General features: G+C 40.7%; 2 protein-coding genes across 8 annotated transcripts in view; both read left to right on the forward strand.

Moving 5' to 3' along the window:
• Positions 1-24,788, forward strand: part of CRADD (CASP2 and RIPK1 domain containing adaptor with death domain) — an 82,550-nt gene that overhangs the window by 36,502 nt on the left and 21,260 nt on the right. The gene's annotated exons all lie outside the window — the stretch shown is intronic.
• Positions 7,443-16,290, forward strand: LOC116786761 (dynein light chain Tctex-type 3-like). Its single transcript, XM_032687716.1, is given in 3 exon segments — positions 7,443-7,452; positions 15,941-16,189; positions 16,192-16,290. Coding segments are annotated over 3 exon segments (348 nt in total). The 3' UTR covers positions 16,281-16,290.

Consider the following 24,788-nt stretch of genomic DNA (forward strand, 5'->3'; position numbering starts at 1 on the left):
ATTGTGGAGCCTTGATTTTGCTCCCTCTCCCTGTCTTCCAGCTCAAGGGACTGCATACCCAGAAAACAGCTAGTCTTCCTATTAAGGACTGAGGCAAAGAAGGCGTTAAGTACCTTAACTTTTCCTCATCCTTTACCACTCTGTTTCCCCCTGCTTCTGATAAAGGATGGAGATTCTCCTTTACCCTCCTTTTGTTGATAATGTATTTGTAGAACTTTTTTTATTGTCTTTTACAACAGCATCCAGATTAAGTTCTAGCTGGGCTTTAGCCCTTCTAATTTTCTCCCTGTATAACCTCACAACATCCTTGTAATTCTCCTGAGTTGCCTGCCCCTTCTTCCAAAGGTCATAAACTCCATTTTTTTTCCTGAGTTCCAGCCAAAGTTCTGTTCAGCCAGACCAGTCTTCTTCCCTGCCATGCAGTTGGTGAATTGCTTAATAGAAAGACTTAATATTAGAGGGTTGCACACAGCATAGTAAAAGTTGATAAATTTAATATTGCTTGTTATTGTATTAAAGGAACATCTGACTACAATGCATATAAAAAAACCCCAGCAATAGCAGCACTGCAGGAAAGCATTTTAATATTTGACTGTACGTATTAATGGAGATACTTTAAAGCTGCAATTTCTAAAAACATTTTCTTTTCCTGAAAAATGAAAGTACTTCTACAAAATTTACTTTTACTGGTTGAAACTGTCAAAAAGTCTTAAGTAATAAGATGAAAGCAGCATATTTCTTTAATATGACTGATTCTAATATGATACATTTTCATTGTGCATTTGAGCCTGAAAATAGTGCAGTAAACATTCAGAATAATTTCTTAACATTCATGCAAATATTTTACAGGAATTGGGAAATTATTATAGCCTGTTTGTTGGTGGAGAAACAGTCAGAGCTTTACATTTTTGTTCTTTCTCAAGACTGAGGAATCTTTTTTGCTATAAAACAGCGAAGTTTAATCTTCTGAACAATTAGTGGAAGATCCTCCCCAGCAAAATCTATGTTAAAAACATGTTAAAGTATAGAATATTGATAAACTATTTCAGTCTGATAGTTGGATAAGAGACCAAAATTTCTGTTACAATTGCAGGTGTTTCCTGCAGCTGAGTATGAAATTAAATAAATTTTAATTAAGTTACAGTTGCTATTCCTTGAGCTTTTGCTGTTCTTAGTTTTTTTCTTAGTTATTCTTAACTGTTTTCCAGGAATTCTGAAACTAAGAAATGTTCTACTTAGAATTTGAAAACATAAAGCCATCAATTCACTGAGTTTGTTTTTAAACGTGGAAAGCAGTGAAATAGGGATTTCTAATTTGTTACTCTATGTATTATCTTGTAAATGTGTTTAATATAATTTAATTGCACTTCCTGGAGCAAAAAAATTACGAACAGTAATTGCAGATACATTCTTGCTACATTAAACAAGCAAACATTTCCCTCATGATGAGAGTTTTAATAACAAAACAAAAAAAAAGGGATAAGTAACTAAATAATTAAAAATTGATGTTTTTAAAATACAGAAATTATATAAAAGCTTGTTGCCATTCTCCTTTGTTCTTCAGTTAAACATCACCATGGCTGGGCTTCGTGAACAAAGATTTGGGGAAGGCTCTATCCACATTTGTTACAAACGCGCTGGTGGCTAAAAAGGCCAATACGAGATAGACACGTCCGGTTGCAAAAGGCACAGCAGAAAGACTCCTTAGGTGGTATATTCTGCAAGACACGATTCTTTCTGCGTTGTCTTTTCTCCTCTAGAGTGATCCTGCGTGCTTTCTCAAAAGCATCAGCAGCGTTATAGATGGTGTGTCTCCAGAGCTCCTGACTGGAGGCCAGAGTAGACCGGTTATGTTGATCAATATGGCCAAGGCTGAGATGTTGTTTCAGGGAGTCCTTGTATCTTCTCTTTGGGGCTCCTCTCTTGTGGCAGCCGGTGGCAAGTTCACCGTAAAGCAAGATCTTAGGGAGGCGGTGGTCCTTCCTCCTTGAGACGTGCCCTGCCCAGCACAGCTGTGTTCTCAGCAACGTGACCTCAATACTTGTGATTGCTGCTTGTTCTAGAACAGACGTATTGGTCACATAATCTGACCGGTGGATGTTTAGGATTGTACAGAGGCAGCGTGTGGTGGCCACCGGGAGCCTGCCCGGCGTTCAGTTAAACATATTCGCTTTTTATTCCCACTGGCTTCTATGAAATTAGGAAGTTCCTTCTTTCCTATAATTTTCTTATTTATTTTTCACGTTAAACAAACCAACCTTTCTCTCATTTTATACTTTTGCTTTTCCAGATGTTTCCTTAGAAGTATTCTATCTTTAGTCCTTTTCTGCATTTTTTGTATTCTCTCCACCCTCATTCTTCTTTTCTCAGGGCCTAAGTCCAGTGGTGCTCAGTACTCAGAGGAAACCATGGCATTATTTTCCTTAGGCTTGCATGTTCCCATCATGTTCTTAGTAAGGAAGTCACTCCCTCCATCAGTCCGGCACTGGAGGCTGCAAGCAGATATCTGTTATTATTGCCTACTATTTTACAAACTATTTTAAATTAAAAGAAAAATTAAAAAAAAAAAGAGGAGAGGGAAGGAAGCACTAGACTAGGAAATGTGAAATACAAGAAAGTATCACGTCAGCAGAATTCAACCTCAGTTTTAGGAACCTCATTGCAGTCTAAAACTTCCTTGTGAGGGGAAGAGGAGAAGGAGGAACTGATCTCTTCTCTGTGGTGACCAGTGACAGGACCCAAGGGAATGGCCTGAAGTTGTGTCAGGGGAGGTTTAGGTTGGATATTAGAAAGAGGTTTTTTACGCAGAGGGTGGTTGTGCACTGGAAGAGACTCCTCAAGGAAGTGGTCCCAGCACCAAGCCTAACCAAGTTCAAGAAGCATTTGGATGATACTCTCAGGCACATGGAGTGACTCTCGGGGATGGTCCTGTGCAGGGCTGAGGGTTGGACTTGATAATCCTTGTGGGTCCCTTCCAACTCAGCATATTTTGTGATTCTGTGAACTGAAATTCACTTGCCCTGTTATCTCAGAATGTGTCTCTAAGCTGCCAAACCTATCTTGTTGAGTTTTAATATCCAGTGTAGCTCTCCTTCTCTTTTCAGGATCACAGTAATCACCCCTGGGAAAAGATGAAACTAGTAGCTTATGAAGTTAAATGCAGTGGGCTAGTTCCCACATGATGTAAGATGATACAGCTCCACTAATCCTGTTTGGAATTACAACACCTTCTACCATCTGAGAGAAGTGAATAATGTCTTTGACGAAAGACTCTGAGCTCAGCTTGAGTGGTCAGTCAAGAGTACAAGTGCGCTCCCAATAGTCAGTCAGTGCACAGCGAAAAATACTTCATATATTATAGCCCAGATTTGTTTTTATGAGTAAGAATTACTGATGTGTGCAAAGAGGATCTTTTCTAACAGTCTGTAAGGGGAGAGCAGGTCTGAAACAGACAACAGCTGGTGGCAAAATCAGCTTTCCGCAGCTCTGCAGAGGGCTGGCCATTTCCCTTTGCATCAGACTCAGCTCTCGGCAGCTTCTCCAGCATGGGCATCTCCTTTGAGCCTGTACTTGCCTCCCTAAAATGACCTTCAAAAAGCTAAAACTTTCTGTGTCCCAAAGCAATACCTTCCTACTTCTTTTTATGGCATGCATCTTGGGACACATTTCACACGTCTCCCATTTGAGGGACTATATTGTAGCATATACTAGCTATGTGCTCTTAGCCAAGCAAATTTTAAGTAAGCAGTATATAATGCCTCCATTTCTTTGAGGTTCTGCAGTGTACCTTCAGAAACAGACACAGGATTACCCATTTGAAAATTAAATGCTGTTCTTTTAGATTGATTGGCCAGATAATTGATCTTTCTGCTGCCTTGCTTTTCTTTTTCTTTACTTGCATTTTCCTGGATAAAAGCTGTTCCTTTTCTCCAGTGGCATTTCTCCAGTAGATTCTAATGATACGGGCAGTCTCCTCTCTGATAGCTGGTGTTTACTTTATGCCAACCGCAGTAAATTAAATTATGGTTTCAGTGCTGAGAAAAATACATTCCTGATGATATGCATGCTTTTGCTTGTCATGGTGGTACTTGTAGTTTTATGTAGAGACTGACTTGAGTCCACCCTGTAGCAGTTACAGGCGTAACATCCACTTTTTCATTTCATTGTAACAGGTAACTTGAGTGAAGCCCTGTATTTGCAAGGCATTTCTTCTTTCTAACCTGCAATTTTCTCCCTGCTGAGGAGCAGCCGAGCTGACCTTTTAGTGCAGATTCACTTATAATGGTGATATCAGTTGTGGTTTTGCTTTTCTCTTCAGTTTCCCTTTTGAGTACTAAACTTCTAGTATTTGACATTAAATATTTAAACCTTAGGAGTTTTCTCACATATCATGATTCTGTTGGTCAGAAATCTCTGGCTAGCTGAAATGTGTAAAACTGACAAGAAAAAAATATGTCGAAAACTAAGACCCCTCCATAAAATGTCTCTGTTCTTGTGCTACTGAGGTCAGGCAGGTGTGTAAAAAATGCCTTTGCTGTCTTGAAGATCAATTTTTCATTTGAATAGCTTATTGGTAGATAGTTGAAATTTTGAAAGGGCTGTACATGCCCTGGTGATGAAATGTGTTTTAAATGTGATGATGTAATCTGCACAATACATTTCGAGTGAAGGGCGTGCTGAATCCTTTAAGCTTTACCAGTCCCGAGTGCCTCAAACAGGACTTGGTGCTGGCTGTCATTGCCCCGGCCCTGCTGGTCTCACACATGCATCAGAAAAAGGCAGCGAATTGCCACCCTTACGATGTGCCTGTGCGGACACTGCTTTTGCTGGCACATACTAGGAATGTCTCATGCTTGTCATCCTCTTCTCCCTCTGGAGCTTCCTTTTTCTTGGAACACACCACAGCCTTTTCTCCTATTCAGTTATTTTGACCATGGATGTGGATAAGATAAACCATCCAAAATCTCATAACCTGGAGACGCCCAGTGATTTTTCATGCTGCCTATCCTCTGAATCCCAAATCTTCGTTCGCGAAGACTGGCCATACAATACAATATCCTCTGAATGGCTGCCACTGCCTACACTGTGCCAACAAGTTCATCTGCCAGTCACTTCAGCTAGTGGGCCTGTGGGCAAGAACGGCCGCTTTCCTGCAGATGAGAGGCTGAATCAGGGCTGTGTAGTGAGGTTCATGTTGCATCCCAAAACAGCGTCAAGAAACCACCTTCCTCCTCCTTAGTCTTTGCCTTGTATGTAGTGCAGATTTATTGATGAATGGTAAATCTGGCTTCACGGCAGTGGTGGTTTCTACTGGATGGTGAGACCTGTGCTGGATCCTGAGCAGCAGGGCCTCCTCCCTCTTGGTGATACAAGGTACCCCCAGCCCCACCCAGGTACCTAACACAGAGCATAGAGAACATATGTATATGTTACATTTTTGTCCGAAAGGGCAAGACAGTGATGTAATATATGTGCATATGTTTCAGTGCCTTCCTTAGAGAACTCTCTCTGTTTCCCCCCAGTCATGACTCTGTTTCCTTGGTGGAAGTCTCAAGCTGTTCGTGCTTCCACTCTCTGGTTTCCAAACCCTCAGTCTCTTCTACTACACTTGAATGTGGCCAAGGCCTCTGTCCTCACCTATCATCCTTTCTGGCTGCTCTCAAAAGCATCCACTTCACTTTCCAGCATACACAGATGCTGTCACAGTCTGGTGGATCTTTTTGCTCTTCTTTTCCATTGCTTTCTGGAACGAGCTAACTGTTCTACTCATGAATATTTTGGATATGCTTAGGGCTGTTCCTAGGATTCAGGAAGAAACCAGCACCTGGATTATCTCAGTGCTTGAAGCAATCTGCAAAAGAAAATTCTGTTTCTTGTCCCCTGCATGAGGAATAGCCACTCTTCTCAAAAGAAGCTTCCCAGAGCTTCCTCGTGCATAATAAAAAATGAGCTCTCCTTTTTTCTATTAAGCTGGAAGGCAGGCCTGGATGGTTGAGGAAAAATGTGGTCACAATCCTACATAATCCTTTCCAGCTCTTTTGAAGGAAGATCTTTGTCTACTTTTTTCTCTCTCCTGCTCTTAACTGTGCCTACCACTCAGTGTCTCATCTGGACTCGTCTGTGCTCAGCAGCTTTTCCCTCTGAATCTTCCTCTTCTCACATACCAGCTGCCTACCCTCTCATCCAAGCAGCTTTTCACACCATATAATGTTTTGCTGTTCTCCTTTCCCAGCGATGCAGCACAGTGGCTTGCCAAGCCAGGACACACCTCTGTCTGTCAGGGAATGTGGAATATCCGTGGTGTGCTTCAGAGAGCAGAGCAAAGGGAGCACTTGGGAAGAAGTGGCTAGTACAGGGCTGGGGGAGTCTTCAGTTGTTTGGGAAAGATGAAGGAGGAGGGCAAACACAGCGAGGAGCTGTGTGGTACTTAGTGGCTAGTGCAGCATCAGTCTTTCGCTGTGGGAGCTGCCAGTCTACCTTTCTCTAGCTGTGGTCAGTTCTGGGTGCCTACCTCCTGCCACCTCTGCCCAGTCACTGCTAGCTGCCCTCCCTGTGGCTTTCCTTGCAAGAGCGACCTCTTCCTCATGGGGCACAGTCTGCAGTTCCACATCTCTCCCTTCCTTGTTTCTCCTGGAATCAGCAGTTCTCCAGCTGGCTGGGAAAGGCAGGAGAGGACATAAGGAATGTATCACAGGATTGCATAGAGGAAAAGATGTGGAAGAACTACTGCTGTAGCTCTCATTAGTAAGAGTGGTGTGACGGTGAGCTGCTCTGTGACTTGGTGGCATGTGTGTCTGGGACCTCTGCCAGAACATCCATTTGGAGTGAGCTTTGTGTGGTGGTGATACAAATAGCAGAGGAGCTCACAGAAACCAGAGAATGTCAGCTGTAGTTGCTTTGCTTTTCATTTTTATTATACAACATGTTAGGCCTTTAAAGTGACTTGAAGTACTTTTTTTCTGTAGTAAATCAAAGCTTTCTAAAGCTATTATTAGTAAAGAAATCCTTGAAACTTAGGAGTAGTTTTTGATGTTAGAGAGACTAGAGCAGGCAGCTTGAATGTTCAGAGCATCTCCCCATTCCTGAGGTTCATTTCAATAGAATCTGTGTATCAAGGCCAAAATACTGAATTTCTCTCTTTTTTTTTAATCCAAACTGCAGTTTGCTTTTACCAGAATATCAGGGGAAGTGGAGACCCCTTGGGAGTCTTTGTTGCCTGTGGAAGATGAGAAAGGCTGATAGGCTGATCAGTCCTTTCTTTAGAAAGTCTACTGATATTTGATAAGGAACTTGAGCTACACTTTTGAATTTTTGTATTAAACATTAAAATAATCTTGGGGTTGCCTTATTTTTTTTGTGTGAAAGAGAGAAAACAAGCAAGGGAGAAACTGATTCCTCCCATGTTTCTTTTATTCAGCATAATAGAAAAGAGTTCTCCGAGTATGGCTGAAGGTAGTAATAAAAAAGAGTTCTCTGACTATGATTAGAGTGTATTTGTTCACCAGTCTTGTAGGAAGTGGCATTTTCTGTGCAACAGAAAAACACACAGCTCTCAGGTACTTCTCTCAGTTACGAGAAAAGCAACTGGCACACCCAAAACAACCCAACAAACACAAAACATCCAACTCTTCAAACCAAACTGCAACCAAATTTCCTAGCAACACAACTACTTATTCTAAAATTTTATATCCCCAAATTATAATTTTATTTTCCCTCAAAAATAACTAAATTAAAATAAGGACAAATTGCCAAGCTAATTATTAGTGAGCAGTGGTTAAACTGGTTAGACCTCTCCTGTCCTTCTTCCCTCAGTCCTCTTGACCTTAAAGCACAATAGATGTTAGAGTATCTTATGCTTGTGGTTCCCTGGTACCCTGTTTCTGCTAAAACATCCCTATAATGAATAAAACTGCTTGTATTTCCTTTATGGTATGTTGTGCATGTTGTACATGTCCCGCCTCTTCTATCTGTCATCTGACTATGGTGCACAGCAGTGGGTATCTCAGGATGATCTGCATTTTAAGGCATGTATATGTGTGTTTGAGAGTGACCTCAGTTTCCTGGTAGCAAAGCCATTTTGGCTGTTTCTGGACTTGTCCAGGAACCTTAGTGTGTTTTATTAATGTCTGTGTTTAGGAGTTTGAAATGAAAATAATTTCTTAGGAGCTTTATGAATATAGACCAAACTGACTGTGAATTGATATTTGTGGCATAGAAACTCTGTAAGTAAATAAAATGTAACAAAGGGCTAATGGCTATATCCTTATTAATAGGGACAACTAGTGAAAAGGCAGCCAGGGATATGGCTGCATTTAAGTTAGTCTGGCTTGTTTGGCTGATTTTATTGCTCTTAACTTTGTCCATATGCTGAGCAGAATTCAAGGGGCTTCTTTGTGTGATACTCTGGCCCTTGTTCAATGGAGTTCTTAATCACAAGCCTAACTTCAAGCATATAGATAGTTCCACTTGTCACAGGTGTTGACAAAGCCATCTCCAAGTGTCCATTTGCAGTCTTCTCTGCCTGTTGTATTTTCTGCTAGCATAAGAAGTTCATCCTGTGTTATCTTCCTCTTCCTGCTTTTTCACCCCCAAAACACATTAGGCTCTTCCAGACTGGAAGGATTTCATTCCTCTTAACAGAGTGGATGAGTTACTGAAAAAGAAATGTTTATTAAAATGGCTGAGAGAACAAAATTCTATGGATCATGGAAGTTTCAAAACAGAGTTTGCACCAAGAGGCAAACGACTCCTCAGAGTGACAAAATTATATCTCTAATGAAAAGAATTTCTACTTTCACATGCATAGTTATAGCATACAGAATGGGTAAGGCTGGTAGATACCCTCAGGCATCATCTAGTCCAACACTCCTGCTGGGGTCAGGGTCAGACAGAACACATTGCTCAGGACTGTGACCCATCATATTCTGAGCATGTCCAAGGATGGAGACTCCACAATCTCTTTGGGCAACCTAGTTCAGTGTTCAATCACTCAGTAAAAAGTTTTCTTGTGTTTAATTTGAGTTTCCTGTATTTGAATTTCTGCCCATTGCTTGTTATCCTGTCCCTGGGCACCACTGAGAAGAGCCTGGCTCCATCTTTTTTGCTTCCCCCCATTAGGTATTTGCACACACAGATACCATCGCCCTGAGCTGCACCGGGCTGAACACTACCAGGTCTCTCAGCCTCTCTTTATACATCAGATGTTCCAAACCCTCTCATTGTCTTCCTGGTCCTTTGAGACTCAGTCCAGAATATCTGTGTCTCTCTTTTTCTGGGGACCTCAACACTGGACCCAGCCCTTCAGCTGTGTCTCACCAGGGCTGTGGAGAGCAGAGGATCACCTCCCTTGACCTGCTGACGATTCTCTGCCTAATGCAATGCTGGACACCATTGGCCTGCTTTGCTGCAGGGAGGCATTGTTGGTTCATAGAGACAGCTTGTTTATCAAGAACCCCAGGTCCTTCTCTGGGGAGCTGCTTCCCAGCTGTACTGGTGTTTTGGATTATTTCTGCCCGGGACGTGGCATTTCCCTTTGTTGAGCTGCATGAAGTTTCTGTTGGCCCATTTCTCCAGCCTGTCCAGGTTCCTCTGTATGGCAGGAAGACCCTCTGGTGCATCAGACATAGCTCCCAGTTTTGTATTATCTGTGGACTTGCTGAGGGTGCCCACTGTCTCAGCATCCAGATCATTGATGAAGGGGATAAATAGTCTTGGCCCCAGTATTTTCTACTGGGGTACGCCGCTAGTGACTTGTGTCTTGTTAGACTTTTTGCTGCCAACTGCAACCCTTAAAGCTCAACAGGTTCATTTTCAGTCTACCTCACTGTCCCCTTCACTGGACCAAACCACATTGCTGGTCTACTAGGTTGTTATGGGAAACTGTGTCAAAGGCATTACTGAAGTTGAGATAAACAACATCCAATGGTCTCTCCTCTCCACCAAGCAGTCATCTCCTTTTAGAAGGCTGTCAGGTTGAGTTATCAGGTTGCAAGGAAAGCACTGAGGATAAAAGAACAGCTAATACACTGTTGCATTACTTTCTCAGACAGTGAATTTGCTAACTAGCTGCTCAAATCTCAATAGGCTGTGAATTTCAGGTGCAATTTGAAGCCTGAAGCTGGCTACTTTTAAGATGAAAAAAGGTATTTTAAGTTACCTTAACGAATAAATAGTGAAACTTTTCAAGCTGTTTTTTTTTAATTCTAGATCCAAAAAAAATGGACATGAAATCAGTGCAAAAATTATTCTTGAACTTTGGATGAAGCAGGTTAGCAGTAATAATTTATGAAATCTTTAGGCGTTAAAGGGAAGACGACCTTCCTTCCATATAGCACTGGAATTTTTTTCTTGTTGTGGGTTAAATCAGAGTGAAATCAGGAGTTTATGATTTTGTGTACCCAACTGGCTATTTTTTGTTTCCCCTTGTTGTAGTTATTTTTTATAACTTCTGTGCTAATTAATAATTTGTAAGCGTTCAATTCTATACTAGATTTACAGGGGGTAACTTTGGCTCACTGCCTGCAGAAGTAGTGCTCACTCTTTTTTTTTCTTAAAAGTTTTAATGTGTTGCAACTCTGTGGCCACTGTTGAGTCATGCTGTGTAACTAGGCCAAGCAGGGATGTCTTGCCTATTTCTGTCTTTCTAAGGATATTTCTAACATTTGGCTCTAATTAAGAGAATGAAGAAATGAGGGACAACAGGATATTTTTTACATGACCTCCCATTACTTAAGGAGAATGTTAAACTTAACAGTTTGAGTTCTTTTCTTAAAATGAAACTAGAGCTTTGGTCATTTGTAATATATAAGTGCTTTCATGGGGAGAAAATATGTGATGCTAGAATAGGAGGTTACTGAAAGGTCACTTTAACAGCAACAGAAGGCATAACATGAGTCAGTGGCTAGAATCTGAGGCCAGAAATTTCAAATTAGATGCAGGGTTCATATTTTTAATAAGAGAGGTTGCTAACCTTTAGAGGAAACTGCTGGTTGACAAATTAAATATTTCTATTTAGTAAAGACTAAAAGATTTCCTGGTAGATGCAGTGTAGTCAGACATAAATCTGTCCTGTATTCCAACACAATTGAACCTAGTGCAAGGGCAACAATTGGGAATAAAATGGCTTGTGATAATGCAAAATGTTAGATGAGACCAGGGGGATTCAGCATCTAACTCTAGTTCACACATGGTCCCTCATCCAGCACGCCACCCACTGTTGCTGTAGCACTCATCCATCATGAGATGGGGTGAAAAGCAGCATGTCCCTGGGAAGATTGTGGCTAATAGATACTTCTGATAAGACATAGAGTTGTTCAGCCTTCCGATCACTCTACATCTGCTCCTGAGGTTTTACCAGCGAGATCCTTTGGCAGTGGTAACCTGTCCCCAGGGCCCTCTGTCTGAGGGCAGTCAAGGGTGTGTGGGAGCCCAGCTGTACCACTGCAAAGCACTCCAGCATGGGTCCTTGAAGTTCAGCTAGTGTCGCACCTGTATAATGTCTACTTGAAATCTGGGATTAGGTATACAGAAAACATTGAATAGGGCACACATGGATATAATCATTTAGAAAGTCAAGGTGATCTACCCACAGTGAAAATGTGAAGACTGGAAAATCTGGGAGAAACTCACAGCAACTGCCCTAGCAAAGTTCTCATCGCTGGCATAGCATAGCCATACAGGAATGGAGCTGAGGAACCCCATAACTCCCCTTAAGAGACAGAAAATGGTCCTGTGATAAGATCTGGGCAGGAAATGTAGAAGATAAGGATCCCATCAATGCAATTTTAAGGCTGGAGTTGGCAGGGGAAGTAGGAAGTTAGACGGTACTGTTTAACCTGCCCTCCCACATTATAACTCACACATTCTGCACAGTAATTCTTCTGTGAACCTCATCACTTCTGTTGAACTCAGTCATACTTTTGTGGAAAAACAAATGCAAGATGAGGATAGGCAAGGAAGAAAAGTACTGTAGCTCAACATGTCTATTTATAAAATGCAGAAAACATTTGTCTAATTAATAAAGGCATGGCAGTGCAGATAAGGTACCCTCTGATCCTCAGATGGAAGGCAAAACAGATAACAACGTGTTGTTTTCTTCTTGTGATCCTGGGTGTGTGTAAGGCTTGAAGATGAGTCAGCTGTGAATTAATAATGTGTGGAGCAATTAAGAAACCTATATAATTTAGTGAAATTATCTTCTTATGACAGCAGAAAATACACTTAAGCTCCAGTAGCTAGGTCATAGTTCTGTCACCACTTGTGATCCTCCCACTGAAATCACTGGGACAGTGACAGTGTTTGACATCATGCTGAAATATGTCCATAGTCCCATGAATCAGAAATAACCAACTGTTGTGAATCAAGTCTGAGACTTCAAAAAACCATGTCAGTGCATCGGGATTCAGGTCCCACTGAACTCCAATAGTCTTCTTTAAAAATCTCAGGCATGAATTTCCAAGCAGATTACCTGCTGTTATCTGACCCACCTATAGAAACTTCAACTATGAGAGAAGTTGTTTATTTAAATAACTGGCCTAAAAATAAAAATGGCATTGTTAATGTGTTTCAGAAATCAATCCATTATAATTCCTGGGACCTTCTGTTCAGGGCACAGGAACAGCTTTGATCCTTCTGTGTAGGGCTAAGAGATGACAGGAGCTAATACGTTGTTGGGAAATTGGTATTTGTTGTGAGATTTAGTTTTTGACTGTGACACATTGCTCTAAGTGGTGTGTTTTTGTTGTTGTTTTTACTATATGCATTTTATTATAGGCTTAGGGACTAACCAGGGATCATTATGCAAAGTGTCATCTTCATTTTGCAGATGGTTCCTGTTCCAAGTCGTACTTGGCATAAATTTTCATAGAAAAGAATAAATAATTTGGTACCTAAGGAAGTTAGTCGTTTGTGTAAGCAGAAACTTTCTTTGTTACTGAAATCAAAGAGGGTACTCTTGAAATACATAACTCCCCTGGTGTTTTGAGATCCCTTTCATACTTCCATTTTGAATCATCTTGTTCTGTTGAGATAAAGAGGTAGAGTCACCATTTTGGAGGGAGCTCCATATATATGGACTTTATAAGCCATATAAATGAAAACACAGGATTTGATTTTTATTATATGAACCCTGCTTTTATAGCATATACCCTGCTTTTAGATTTTAAATATAATTAATGTCACAATGACTCTACAAATATCTTATCCAAACTTTTTATTTCATAATGTCATATCCAAATACTCTCATCATCCTATATCTTATCTACCTCACCTTCTCAACACATTCCAAGCTACCCAGTTAGCACATCAAGCATTTCATTGCCTCTTATTAGCAGGAAACAATTCCATCTCCTGAGTTATGGAAAAAGATATTATATGTCTTTTAGGCCAGGAAACAGAACTGTTAATCTGCTGGGCCTCTCAAAAATTCCAGTCCTTATTTACACCACTGAAATTACTTAACAAGCAAACAAACCAACCACCATGGTCCACAGTGCATTATAAAGTGATATTTGTCAGCATGATTGTATGCCCTGAATTCACCACCTCTGTGCTCTGAATATTTCTTAAGTTTTGTAGGCAGCATAACAAAGGAGAATTTGTAGAAAGAGTTGGAAGATGCTTATCTGAAGCAATTGACAGGTTTTTTTCTCCAAGTTGGCTAGCTCCTTGAGGAATAGATACTGTCTGATAGAAGATGCTGACTTTACCTGTTAATAGAGATAGCTGTTTCTAGAAGTTCTGCAGATGTTATTTTAATTACTCTGAGTATTCAGATCCAGGCTTGAATCTCTGGATTGAGTTGTTTCTTGTGTCACAGTGCCTAATATTGCAGCATAGCCTGGTAGGGGTATTTTACACTAGCATGGAGTACTTTGAAAGCTGAGACAAAATGGTAGGATCTTTCTGCAAGAGCTTAAGATCAAACTCTGAGGCAGTTGATGGAAAGTTGTGGAGTTTGTTTGTTGTTGTTGTTGGTTGGTTGTTTAATGGGAGGCCCTATTTTAAACATTTCTCTTTGTTAGAGAGACTTGGGAACTGATTTGGGAAAAGAGCCTAGCACAGTGTTGCTTCTCTGAAAGAGACTGGTAAGAGGTACTGATGGAACATAAAGGTCCTCAGTGTTACCCAAAGACTGCATTTGGATCACTGTGCTTTGTAGTCGCTGGAGACGGTTTATCCTCTGAATTTGTCTAATCTGTTTTGAACCCAGTTTTACTTAACCTCTAGAACATGCTTTGTCTATGTGTTTGGCAAATTGTAGAGTGAGGAAAAAAGCTAATTTTTTCCTTACTGTGTTTTCCTTATAAGCAGCCTGTTAAGGTATTTGTGGTAAGCACCTGTGCTCAAGGGTGGCTTGCATCTGTCTTTCTGTTCCTTTGTTTATACTGAGTGTTGCTGACATGGTGATGTGTCCTAAATATAAAATTATGACTTAAAGGGAAGTATGAGGACAAATAATAATTTGAAGAAGATTATATATTCTCTGCACAGATATCGGCTTTTAATGTTCACAGACTCAGTTTCAAATAAGATAAGAACACATGTTTTTAATGAGCTTTTGAAACTTACTGTAGCCCACAAAGCAGTTTGGGATGTTGCTGTTGTAAACCCACTTAGTTTTGTTTAAGGAATGCAATCTGCTGTTCTGTGGTGGTGTGAAGTTGGATTGGACTGTTTTAGTGGTTATTGGGTCATACTCAACCTGGAGGCCTGTGACAAGTGGAATAGCACAGGGTCTGTGTTGGGACATGCTCTGTTTAACATCAGTGACCTGATCAGATGCACGTTCATCAAGTATACAGATGACATCAAACTGGGGGAACCAGTCAGTACGCTAAAGCACAAGGTTGCCATTCAGGGGGACCTGGGCAGGCTGGAGAAGTGGGCTAACAGGAACCTTTGGAAATCCAGTAGGGCCAAATGTGGAGTCCTGTATCCGGGAAAAAGGCAATACAAGCAACTGACTGTAGGGAGCAACTGTGCTGAAAGGGAATGTAGGGATGTGATAAACAGCAGGCAAATGTGCCAGCACAATGCTCTGGCAGCAAAGAGGGTTGACAGCATCCTGAGCTCTTTTAAGAGAAGCAGAGTTAGTAGATGAAGGGAAGTGGTTGTCTCCCTCAGCATTCAGGAGGGCACATCTAGATACTGTGGCTGGTTTTGGCCCCTTGAGCACAGGAAAGACATCGATAAACTGGAATGAGTTCAGCAAAGAACCACCATGATGGTTCAGGGCAGGAAAACCTGCCATGTGAGGAGAGGCTGAGGGACTAGGGCTGGTTCAGCCTGGAGAAAAGATGGTTTCAGAGGGACCTGACAGCTGCCCCTCACTGCTTATGTGGGAACAATGGAGGAGAGGGAACCAGGCTGTTCACAGTGATGCAGAGTGGTAAAAGTCAACAGATGTAAGTTGAAGCAAGAGGATTTCTGACTGGACTTAGGGAGAAACCTTTTCTCCACCAGGATGATTAAGTAGTGGCTGCCCAGAGAGGCTGTGCAGTCTTTGTTCTTGGAGGTTTTCACCTGATCTGATTTCACAGCTCATTCTACTTTGAGCAGAAGGTTGAACTGGGAATTTTCTGAGTCCCCTTCCAATCTAAGTTATTCAGAGATCATAGGATCTTTCAGTTATGCCAAGATTTCACCCAGGGTACATCTGTATGTGCCAGGCAGTGTCAAGCTTGATGTGTATTAAGGGTGAGTTCAGTGCATAATTTGCACTCTGCTTCTTTGGAAGTCAGAGGGCACATTGTTTTTTCTTCAATTATGTGGTACTGTCCTATCCTGCAGTAGGTATGTGTCAATTTGGGAAAGGTTTTTTTAATGGTAGTGTTTGTCAGGATCACTCCTACTCTGTGTGTCTGCTTGTCTTTCCAATGAGGATATGAAGGAATAAAGCAAATGTGATCCTGTTACAGCTCCCCTTTTCTTTCTGTGGTAGTAAGATGGACAAACGACAAGATGATCTTCAATGCTGATGAGGCCCATAACATAGTTAAGGAGTGCATAGAAAGTGTTTTAAGCAAGGCAGATTACAATCACAATAAAGTCAACCAGTGGACTGCTGCTATAGTGGAGCAGTCGCTGACGTATCTGGTGAAACTTGAAAAAACATACAAGTACATAGTTACCTATGCAGTGATGCAGAGGAGTGGAGCTGGTCTTCACACAACAAGGTCGTGCTTCTGGGATGCACAACTGATGGAACCTGTGCAGTGAGATGGGAAAACCAAACAATGAACTGCATTGTCAATGTGTTTGCTGTTGCTATTATCCTGTAGCTGGCTGGAAGATAAAGATAACCAGCACCATTAAAAAAAAATCATCCAAACGTATGGCTAAATATTTCAAACTATTATTTGTTCCTGTATGAGGAGCATACAGAAATTCTCTACAGAGAGCATTGTAGTGGGTTGGCTTTTGGATTTTTTAGGCCTTCCTTAGCAATGGGGTCAGAAATCTAAGGAAGTATTCCATATTATCCCTTTCCGTAACACAACATATAAATAAGGTGTAGATAAGAGAGCTCGCTCTCTTCGCTCTTCTGGTGGCTGAAGGCAACAGATCTCTCCGTAGACGGTTTTTGTTTGTATAGGCCAAGGCCTGTCTGTTCCGACCTGCCATTATCTCTGTTTCCTTCAGGAGGCATGGGGAGTTAGTTCTGCTGTCTCATTCAGGGAAGTATTTAATTTGATTTTTTTTATTTATTCACTAGCTCTACAGTAATGGTGTATATTTGGAGGATATTTGTTTTAGTGGGTTTTTTTAATCCCTGTTTCCCCTTCCCTTTTCCCATTTTTCCTCCTCGGGAGCTCCCTGTTGTGTGTACAATATATTCAAATTGTATATATAATTGTAAATATATATTTTTGCTATAGCTTTGGCTGTTTGGGTTTTTTTCTTCCCTCTCTGGGGAGTAGGCTTTATTCTGGGTCTCAGCAATTTGTCAGAGAGCCAGCTCAAAACTTACACAAGCATACAGTCTAAGCCAGTTCTCATCGATTAGTTATCTGGAAGCTAGCAAAAAATTTTAATACCTATGTTTCTATCTAAAGAGAAAGTTTTAGTAATTTAAATATTCAGAAGTATGTTAATGAGATGATGCCACAAAGATTAATACCATTTATGTCAATGCTAATATCAAAGATACTTTATTCAAGAGGAACAAAATCCATCAAATCATGTATCCAACCAGTTATTTTTATTAGACTTCAAATTTGTCCTTTCTCCTGTCATCTGCTTATTTTTGGCTGTTGCAAATAAATAAATGAAAATACTAATCAATTTCTCCACAGTACAGTTTTGTGTATGATTCCTCCACATGGTTTCAAATGTAATACAATTAAATTCCTACTGTCTTGCAATGTAAAAATTGTAAGTTCTACCCAAGAGAAAGAAAAGAAACTGGAAATAGCCTAGAATATGTTATCTTCTCGGGTTTTGTGCTGTGTCCTAAAAAAATGCAGCAATGTCATCTCTCCTATTGTCTAGAAGCTATGATAAATATGATGATTAAAAAGTATTCTTGTTAAGGACTGTTGCCATTAGTGCTACATGACCTGAAATAAAATCCAGTTATAACAATCTAGATATGCTTTGTTGTGCTCTAAGATACCTTAACATTCATGAATGCGCTGCTGTTTGCTAGATGTTGTCTGTGTTCCTTAAAGCTCTCGCTTTAGTGCAGCTGCTCCTTATTTTAGTGGCAGATTTACATGAAAGGTTTCATGCTGGTTTGTGTTCTCTCAGTTGACAGATGTGTTAAACTCCCACAGGAAGTGTTCCTACTTCACTCACTGGCACCCCAGTCAATGATTTGGTCATTGATGTTTCCAGGATAATTTGGGAAGCTCAGTTGAGTATGTAGTTTTCGACATGGCATTTAGAAGACATCCCATGCTAGGGATGCTTTGGAATTCTAAACCATAAATATGGTATTGTATTGTCACTTTTATCAAAAATGCACAGTGGAGATCTTGATGGACATTATCTCTGTCATGCTTGACATGAAAATCAGGTAGATGCTTATTCATTGTTTCACTGGAAATATAAGAGCTCTCAAACTCAAAAAACGATACTCTCAATACGGAGTATCTCTGTTAGCTCTTCACTTTCAGGAATTAAAAATAAACTTGTGAACTTGCAGAGTAGAAGGGAAATTCATGAGAAGCTAATAGAGAACTGATAAACATTAGTGGGGTTTCCTGTGATGCATCTCGTTGCTGCCAAAGGTGTCAACAGTAGCAACATTTGAATTCCAAGAGCATGAGTTCAGGGACACTGATCATTATCTTGTTACTTGTGGTCCTTTTCTTTCTCACACAGTTCCCCCAGTTTCCAACAAGATTTCTGAAGGCTGAAGAAAAAGCCATGACCTCTTTCAGAGATACAAACTGGCTGGGATAGAGTTGGCAATACCCTCTATCCGTTGAGGCATCAACAGCTGGTACTTGCTTCACAGCCTAAATATACGTCAATCAGCAAAAGCAGTTCTGTGTTCTTTACAGTGAACATATTGGTCATTCACATGATCATTATTAGTGGTCCAACTTAGCCAGAACTTTACAAAGTTATAACTGGATGGATGAGCCCAAGGCTGCAGCAACACAGATCCCAGTGTGGGGTGGGACACTGCTACAGATAGGGAGGTGTCTGCCCTCTACCCTACCTTCCCTGTCCAAGGACATGGAGATTTGTCATTCACTATTCAAGCTGTGCTCTCGGGCTGTGGATCCTGGAGCAGGACTCCTTGTCTTTCCATTCAGTTCCATCAGTGTCCACTTCTGTTGTGCAGCCTCTCTCTACCTCTTCTCACGGTGCTGTGGCTGCTCATGGCATTGCTACAGTTATCCATCGACAAGGAACATGCCTTGCCCACAAAATCTTGAAACTTACTGATGCCTTTTTTTTTTCCAGCACGCTGAGATACATGCGTAGCTATGAACTACTTTCTATTCAGCGTCACCAAGTTAACTCTCTTCTGACTTATTACTTACACTGAGTCTGACTTTACTTACACTACCCTGTTCTCCTTGAATGTATGTTTTGTCCTGCACAGTTGTAACTAACAGTATTAAAGACTGAATCAGAAAAAGTGCAGCTGATTTTTCAGCTCCTGGGCAGTCGAACAGGCTAAGAGTTAAGAAAAGACACCACCAAAAAAAATACCCCAAGTCTATAATTTGTAAATGGAATTAATTTTATCTGGAAGTCACTGAGACATAAAAGATGCAAAATTTGAATGTTGTTTCGATAAGCTACCTTTCAAAATGAATTTCACTTTAAAACCTCAGAATGTCAATAGGTAAATATGCTTGTTAAAAGCCAGCAAGTACAAATCTATCTTTAAAATGAAGTAGAAAACCCCCAAGCTATTACTGGTTATTCAGAGAAAGTAGTGGAATATATAAACCCCTGCTCAGTACTGAAAAAGACCTCATGAAAATGTTTGGGTTGCTAAGAAAATTATTAAAAATTAAGAAAACGCTGAAAGCAAAATTATCTTCGCTATTTAGCTCCTTATGACTGTGTACTCATGAATTACACAGTAATATGTATGTATTTTCAGCAATAGCACTGCATCATGACAGTGCAGTGAATATTGGAATACATGAGGGGGCTTCCCTTAGGTTTCATTTAAGTCAACAAAGACAGGCAGTTCTTAAATGATACTTTGTTTCCCTGCAGGAGGTATATTTACCTCGGTGGTGTAGGCACAGTACTGTACAATGGCTTTTCAGTGGGTTGGGGTTTTTCTCTTGTTTTATTCTACAGCTAGTCTTCACACTGAGCTGAGAAAGGATAGCCTATAATTTAATGTAATGATGGTTACTGCAGAGGTAATTGTTGCATGGATGATATTAAAGGAACACTTTGCAGCCGATGAGCACTTCACTTCCCATTTCAAAGCTAAAAACCTCAAAACACACACACACAAAGAAAGAGAAACTGCATAATTTAGATCTCTCTATCAGAAAGCATTAGAGCATTCTCCAATATGAGGAATATTTATCATCTGTCTTCGTATGTGATTTACTGGCATAACCAACAAAGAAAAATAAGGCAAAGCCACCAAATGCTGTGATTGCAGATCCTCTGTTACTGGCGTAGTAACCACTTTTTGAAGTTTGGGAATAAATGAGTAGATATTTTTAGACATTGTTTCATAATGCAGACACCTATGTACCATCATTAAAATTTGTCTCTTTGTCATTAGTGTTCATAATCGTACTTGTATGCTGGCTGGCCTGTATGTCCCTTTGTGGGAGTATGCTCTGCTCTAGGATTAGTAATTAGAGTTTGGCTGTATTCTGCTCTTCAGTTTGGACTAAGTCATGTGTTCATATGTGCGTTGCTTGACTTGTAGGGCATCTGGCTTGGAGGGAAGACATGAATTGGGGGAAACAGCTTCTAGTTTCTTGGCAAAGCTTTCTAGATTTCCAGCAAACCTGCAAGGCTGATTTAGTTAATGTGCAAATTATGGAAGGTAATCTCAGTGGACATAGCCATTCAGCAACAGAGCAGAAGATGGCAGAACCGCTGTGATGTTCAAATATGCTTTAATGGTTTTAATAAGCGGAATATACTGCTGCCTGCTTGCAGAACCAGGTCATGAATTCCTTATCTTGTAAATCTCTACTGAGCTCACAGCATTGACTAAAAGACCACAATAGTTTCTTTAGGAAAACATGTCTAAATTGAAAGCAGTTGCCAAATATCAAGTTATTTAGATTTTAGAAGTTCAGGGGGAGTTTAGATTATCAGAATATAAAAGATTGCCATATTTCTCTTTACTTTTACCCATATACTTTGCTGTGTAAGAACTGCCAGCTTTCAGCTGCCAAGTTATAATCCATATGAGACTGAATTTCAATAACAGACAAAATTATTCTTAAGCACAACTTATGTGTAGACCTATTTGGGGAACACCAAGGAATTGTGTAAATGTTTTCTGTAAGGGTAGAGTATCCAGGTCAGTCATGTAGTATGTTCCTGGTATCTTAAATTTGGGAATTTTCCTACACTTCAGCACTGTCTCTCCCAGTGTACCGGGTTCGGAAATGCGACTGATAGCCAAGTGGCTTTTCTTTTAAGAAGACTCAGAATGCTCGAACAAATTAACAGGTTGTGAGGGCTTCCAAAGGGAAATTGCCCAGACTGGAGCTTGACTGAGGAGAGTTTGTCATCAAGAGGAATTCTCTGACATCTAAGAAATCTTTCACTAGGAGGAGATGTCCCTTAGAAAACACTGCCAAGCACTTATGGAAATACTTGAACTGGAAATTACTAACTAATTGATTGACTGTGCCTTTTCTACCACAGCCTTTTTTTAATTTCTTCTTCTTTTGTGGTTTTGTTTGGTCGAGGTTTTGTTTCTTGGTTTTTTTGTTTGTTTTCTTTTTCTTTTTAAATCAGGCAGTTAAGAAACCAAAGACATTCCTGGCCAGGATGGTTTCCTTAATTGACTCAATTTTCCCATTTCCTCCCTTGCTTCCGCTGACTGTGCTGGGACAGGAAGCTCTGCTGCAGCCTGCTCAAGACTCATCTCCTTTTGCTGCTCATATTGAGAATTTCACTAGTCATTTGCAGACCCTTGATCAACCACTGACTGTGAACACTGAGGCAGGAGGCTATAACACCTGCATGCTTTTGGTGCCCGAGGGCAGCCAGAGGAACTACTTCACTTGCAGGGACAGAGAGGTTAGCGCAGTCTTCTGGGAACTGAGAGGTGTGGTTTCAAACTTCCTTGTAAATTAATTGTGAGTGTGTGGGGATGTTGGGTGAAAGGCATGAGTGGCAGCACTAATCTTCATATCTCATTGCAAGGACTGTGACATTGCTTGCTTTTGACATGAAGTATTTATCCAGCTCTGGAAGAGGATTCTAGGCTGAGAACCATAAATGGAGACATACCTCCTTGTGACCCTGTGTTAGGCTCTCATGTTATCAAGGGATGTGTGGCTCAGCATTTCTCATTTCTTTATTTCTTGCTCAGTTTGCCAGCTATTGTGGCATGCTCTCAGAAGTCTCCCTCACCCTGTGCACAGGCTTGAGGGAGCCTTAGCCTTCAGGAAAGCCTCTGAAATCCCATGAAAATCAGTCTTTGAAGTCTTCCAAGCTGAACTTCCCACTCTTCATTTGTTCAGACCTCTGTTGAACCCTTAGATGTTTGGAGGACTTTTGTCTTTTTATGCGCAAAACACAATACATTTCATCAGCATCTTTTCCATGGAGTGTTGTTTGCATTTCCCTGTTTCTCTCCAGAAATGCAGAGCTTGCTTGCTTCTGAAGCCTGAAGTGCTCAGCTTGAAGTATTGGAGCAGGTATCCCAATCTGAGTCAGTTCCAAAATACAAAACTTGTCTTTTCTCATCTTTTTTCTTTTCTACTCTATCAGGCTACAGCTTTTCCCTCAAGATGACACATCAGAGTAGGTAGGTGCCAACTACCCTGCCTTCTCAAGGAGTTTCCCTTCAGCTTTGTGAGCCTCAGGAGAGATTAGCTTTTCAAAGCTCTTCTCAGCATCCTCTGAGACTGTGTCAGAATTTTTCCCTAAAGCTTATACTTCTTGCTTCAGTGCTTCAAGATGCTGGTCATTTCTTCCTCTAGTAAGATCACTTCTTCCTCAATGGTACTTGACAAGAAGTTTGGAATTGTCTTTTCTTTAGTTAAGATATTTAGCTTCTGTGTGCCTCAAGGGCTCTGTCTTTCAGGCAATTTAATGCTTAACCCTCTGGTTCCCTATTAAATGGCACACATCTCTGTCTCCAAGAGCAGCTGGAGAAGAGAGAAAAATTGCCTTGCAGGCGTTTTGTGATCTTGCCAATTTGAGAGACATTGAGTGGAATTGCAGGGGTTGCATATGAGAATCTACTGGGACAACGTGTGACTGCTTTCCATTGCCATAGTGCTCATCACCATCCTTCTCTCTTCTCTCAGCAACTTCAACCTTGAGGCCCAAGAAAATGCCATAAAGGAGAAATGAACCTACACAAACATCAGGATGTGGTGTCTGAGCATTATCAGGCATTAAACAGGTTACTTTCCTTCAGTTGGAAGGAACATCTTAAGTAAAGTGAGTATTACAATGTGTGCAACAGACTGGCAAGATGAACCTTGTGACTATAAAACATTACCAAGACAGCTGCCCCATACAGTTTTTCTGATCTTGGTGGCAGTTGGTCTCATATGAGTGCTTTGCTGAACATCTCTGTCTGCAGGGAGGCATCTTGGAAGGGCTACAAAAGAGGCCTGAGGACAATTTGTAGCATTTTAAGCTGTCAGTTCCAAGCCAAAATATTTTAATATAAGTTTATTTATAAGCTGTAGTACCAGTCGGGAAGCATTTTACAAGCTGAACCTATATTTTTCTGTTGTACTTCCCAAGTGTAGGTTGCAGTATTTACCGATGCTCAGTGATGGTACCAGAGCCCAAATATGGATTTTATCATAAAATTTGCATTTCATGGTTGCAAAAGGTGGAACTTGGAGGGAGATTTTTTACAAGACCAGGTAGTGATCGGACAAGGGTGAATGGCTTCAAACTGAAAGAGGGTAGGTTTAGATTAGATATTAGGGAGAAATTCTTTACTGTGAGGGTGGTGAGGCATTGGAACAGGTTGCCCAGTGATATGGATGCCTCATTCCTGGAAGTGTTCAAGGAATGGGGCTCTGAGTAACCTGGTCTAGTGAAAGGTGTCCCTGCCCATGGCAGGGGGTTGGAACTAGATGATCCTTAAGGTCCCTTTCAACCCAAATAATTCTATGATTCTAACTAGACTGGCCACTTTCACTTTCCTTTTTAGGTGTTATTTTTAAAATGTTTCACTTTCTGGCTCCCCTCCCTTTGACCTGTGGTGTAATGTTTGGACTAGAGATGATTCTGGGGAAACATTAAATCCAAACAAACTCCCTTCCACCCTGTTTTTCGTGAAATCTTTCTTGGATGGTCACTAATGTTCTATTTTTTTTTCCATTACATTCTCTATTAAACACAGACATGCACTAGAGATCTCATGGTTAGTAACTTCCCCAAACTAAAGCAATTTTAAATGCTTTTTTGTTTGTTGTATTTTGGAAGGCAATTAGAAACACTCTGGTGCTTACTTTTTTTGTTTGTTTAATTTTTCTTTGTTTTGGGGTTTTGGGGGAGGATTTTTTTATTTTTTTTTTTTTGCTTTGCTTTGTTTTTCCTGAGGATGAGATGGAAGAAGTGAGAATTGGAAACCCTGGAAATCCTTGGCAGAATACATTTTTCCCGTTGGTAGTATGTCTTTAAATGAGGAGAGATGAGTTGTTAAAGCGTTGGTCCATTACACTCTAATTTATGGAAATTTCCAGTAGTGGCAATGCCTTCAATCATACCTAAGGACATACGAGTTCCTTCTTTCACCACTTATGGTGTGTTAGGTCTTCCTGGAGCCATGCAGACCATGCAGATGCCACACAGGCAAGTTCTGGGAGCATTTTGAAGAGAGATCTTTACTTTTGTAGGGAGTGTGGCAGAAGCAGAATTAACTATTCAAATCTTGCCATTAGGAATTTAATAAATCAGTTCTCTGTGGCTGATTCTCCACTAGATACGTCCCATTAAAGAAAGAAATGAAGCTCAGACACAGAAGAGGAGACGGGACTAAATGATCGGGGTAGAATTGATGTGAAGATTTGCTATGGCTGTGATCTGTCCGAGCCTATTCCAAAGCATGACTTCCCAACAAGTGGCAGTATTTCTCTATCTTGCTTTATCCATGCTTTATCAATTTATTTCAAGTCTCGTAAAATCATGAACTC

Source organism: Chiroxiphia lanceolata, chromosome 5, assembly GCF_009829145.1.
Source record: "Chiroxiphia lanceolata isolate bChiLan1 chromosome 5, bChiLan1.pri, whole genome shotgun sequence".
Taxonomy (NCBI): Eukaryota; Metazoa; Chordata; class Aves; order Passeriformes; family Pipridae; genus Chiroxiphia; species Chiroxiphia lanceolata.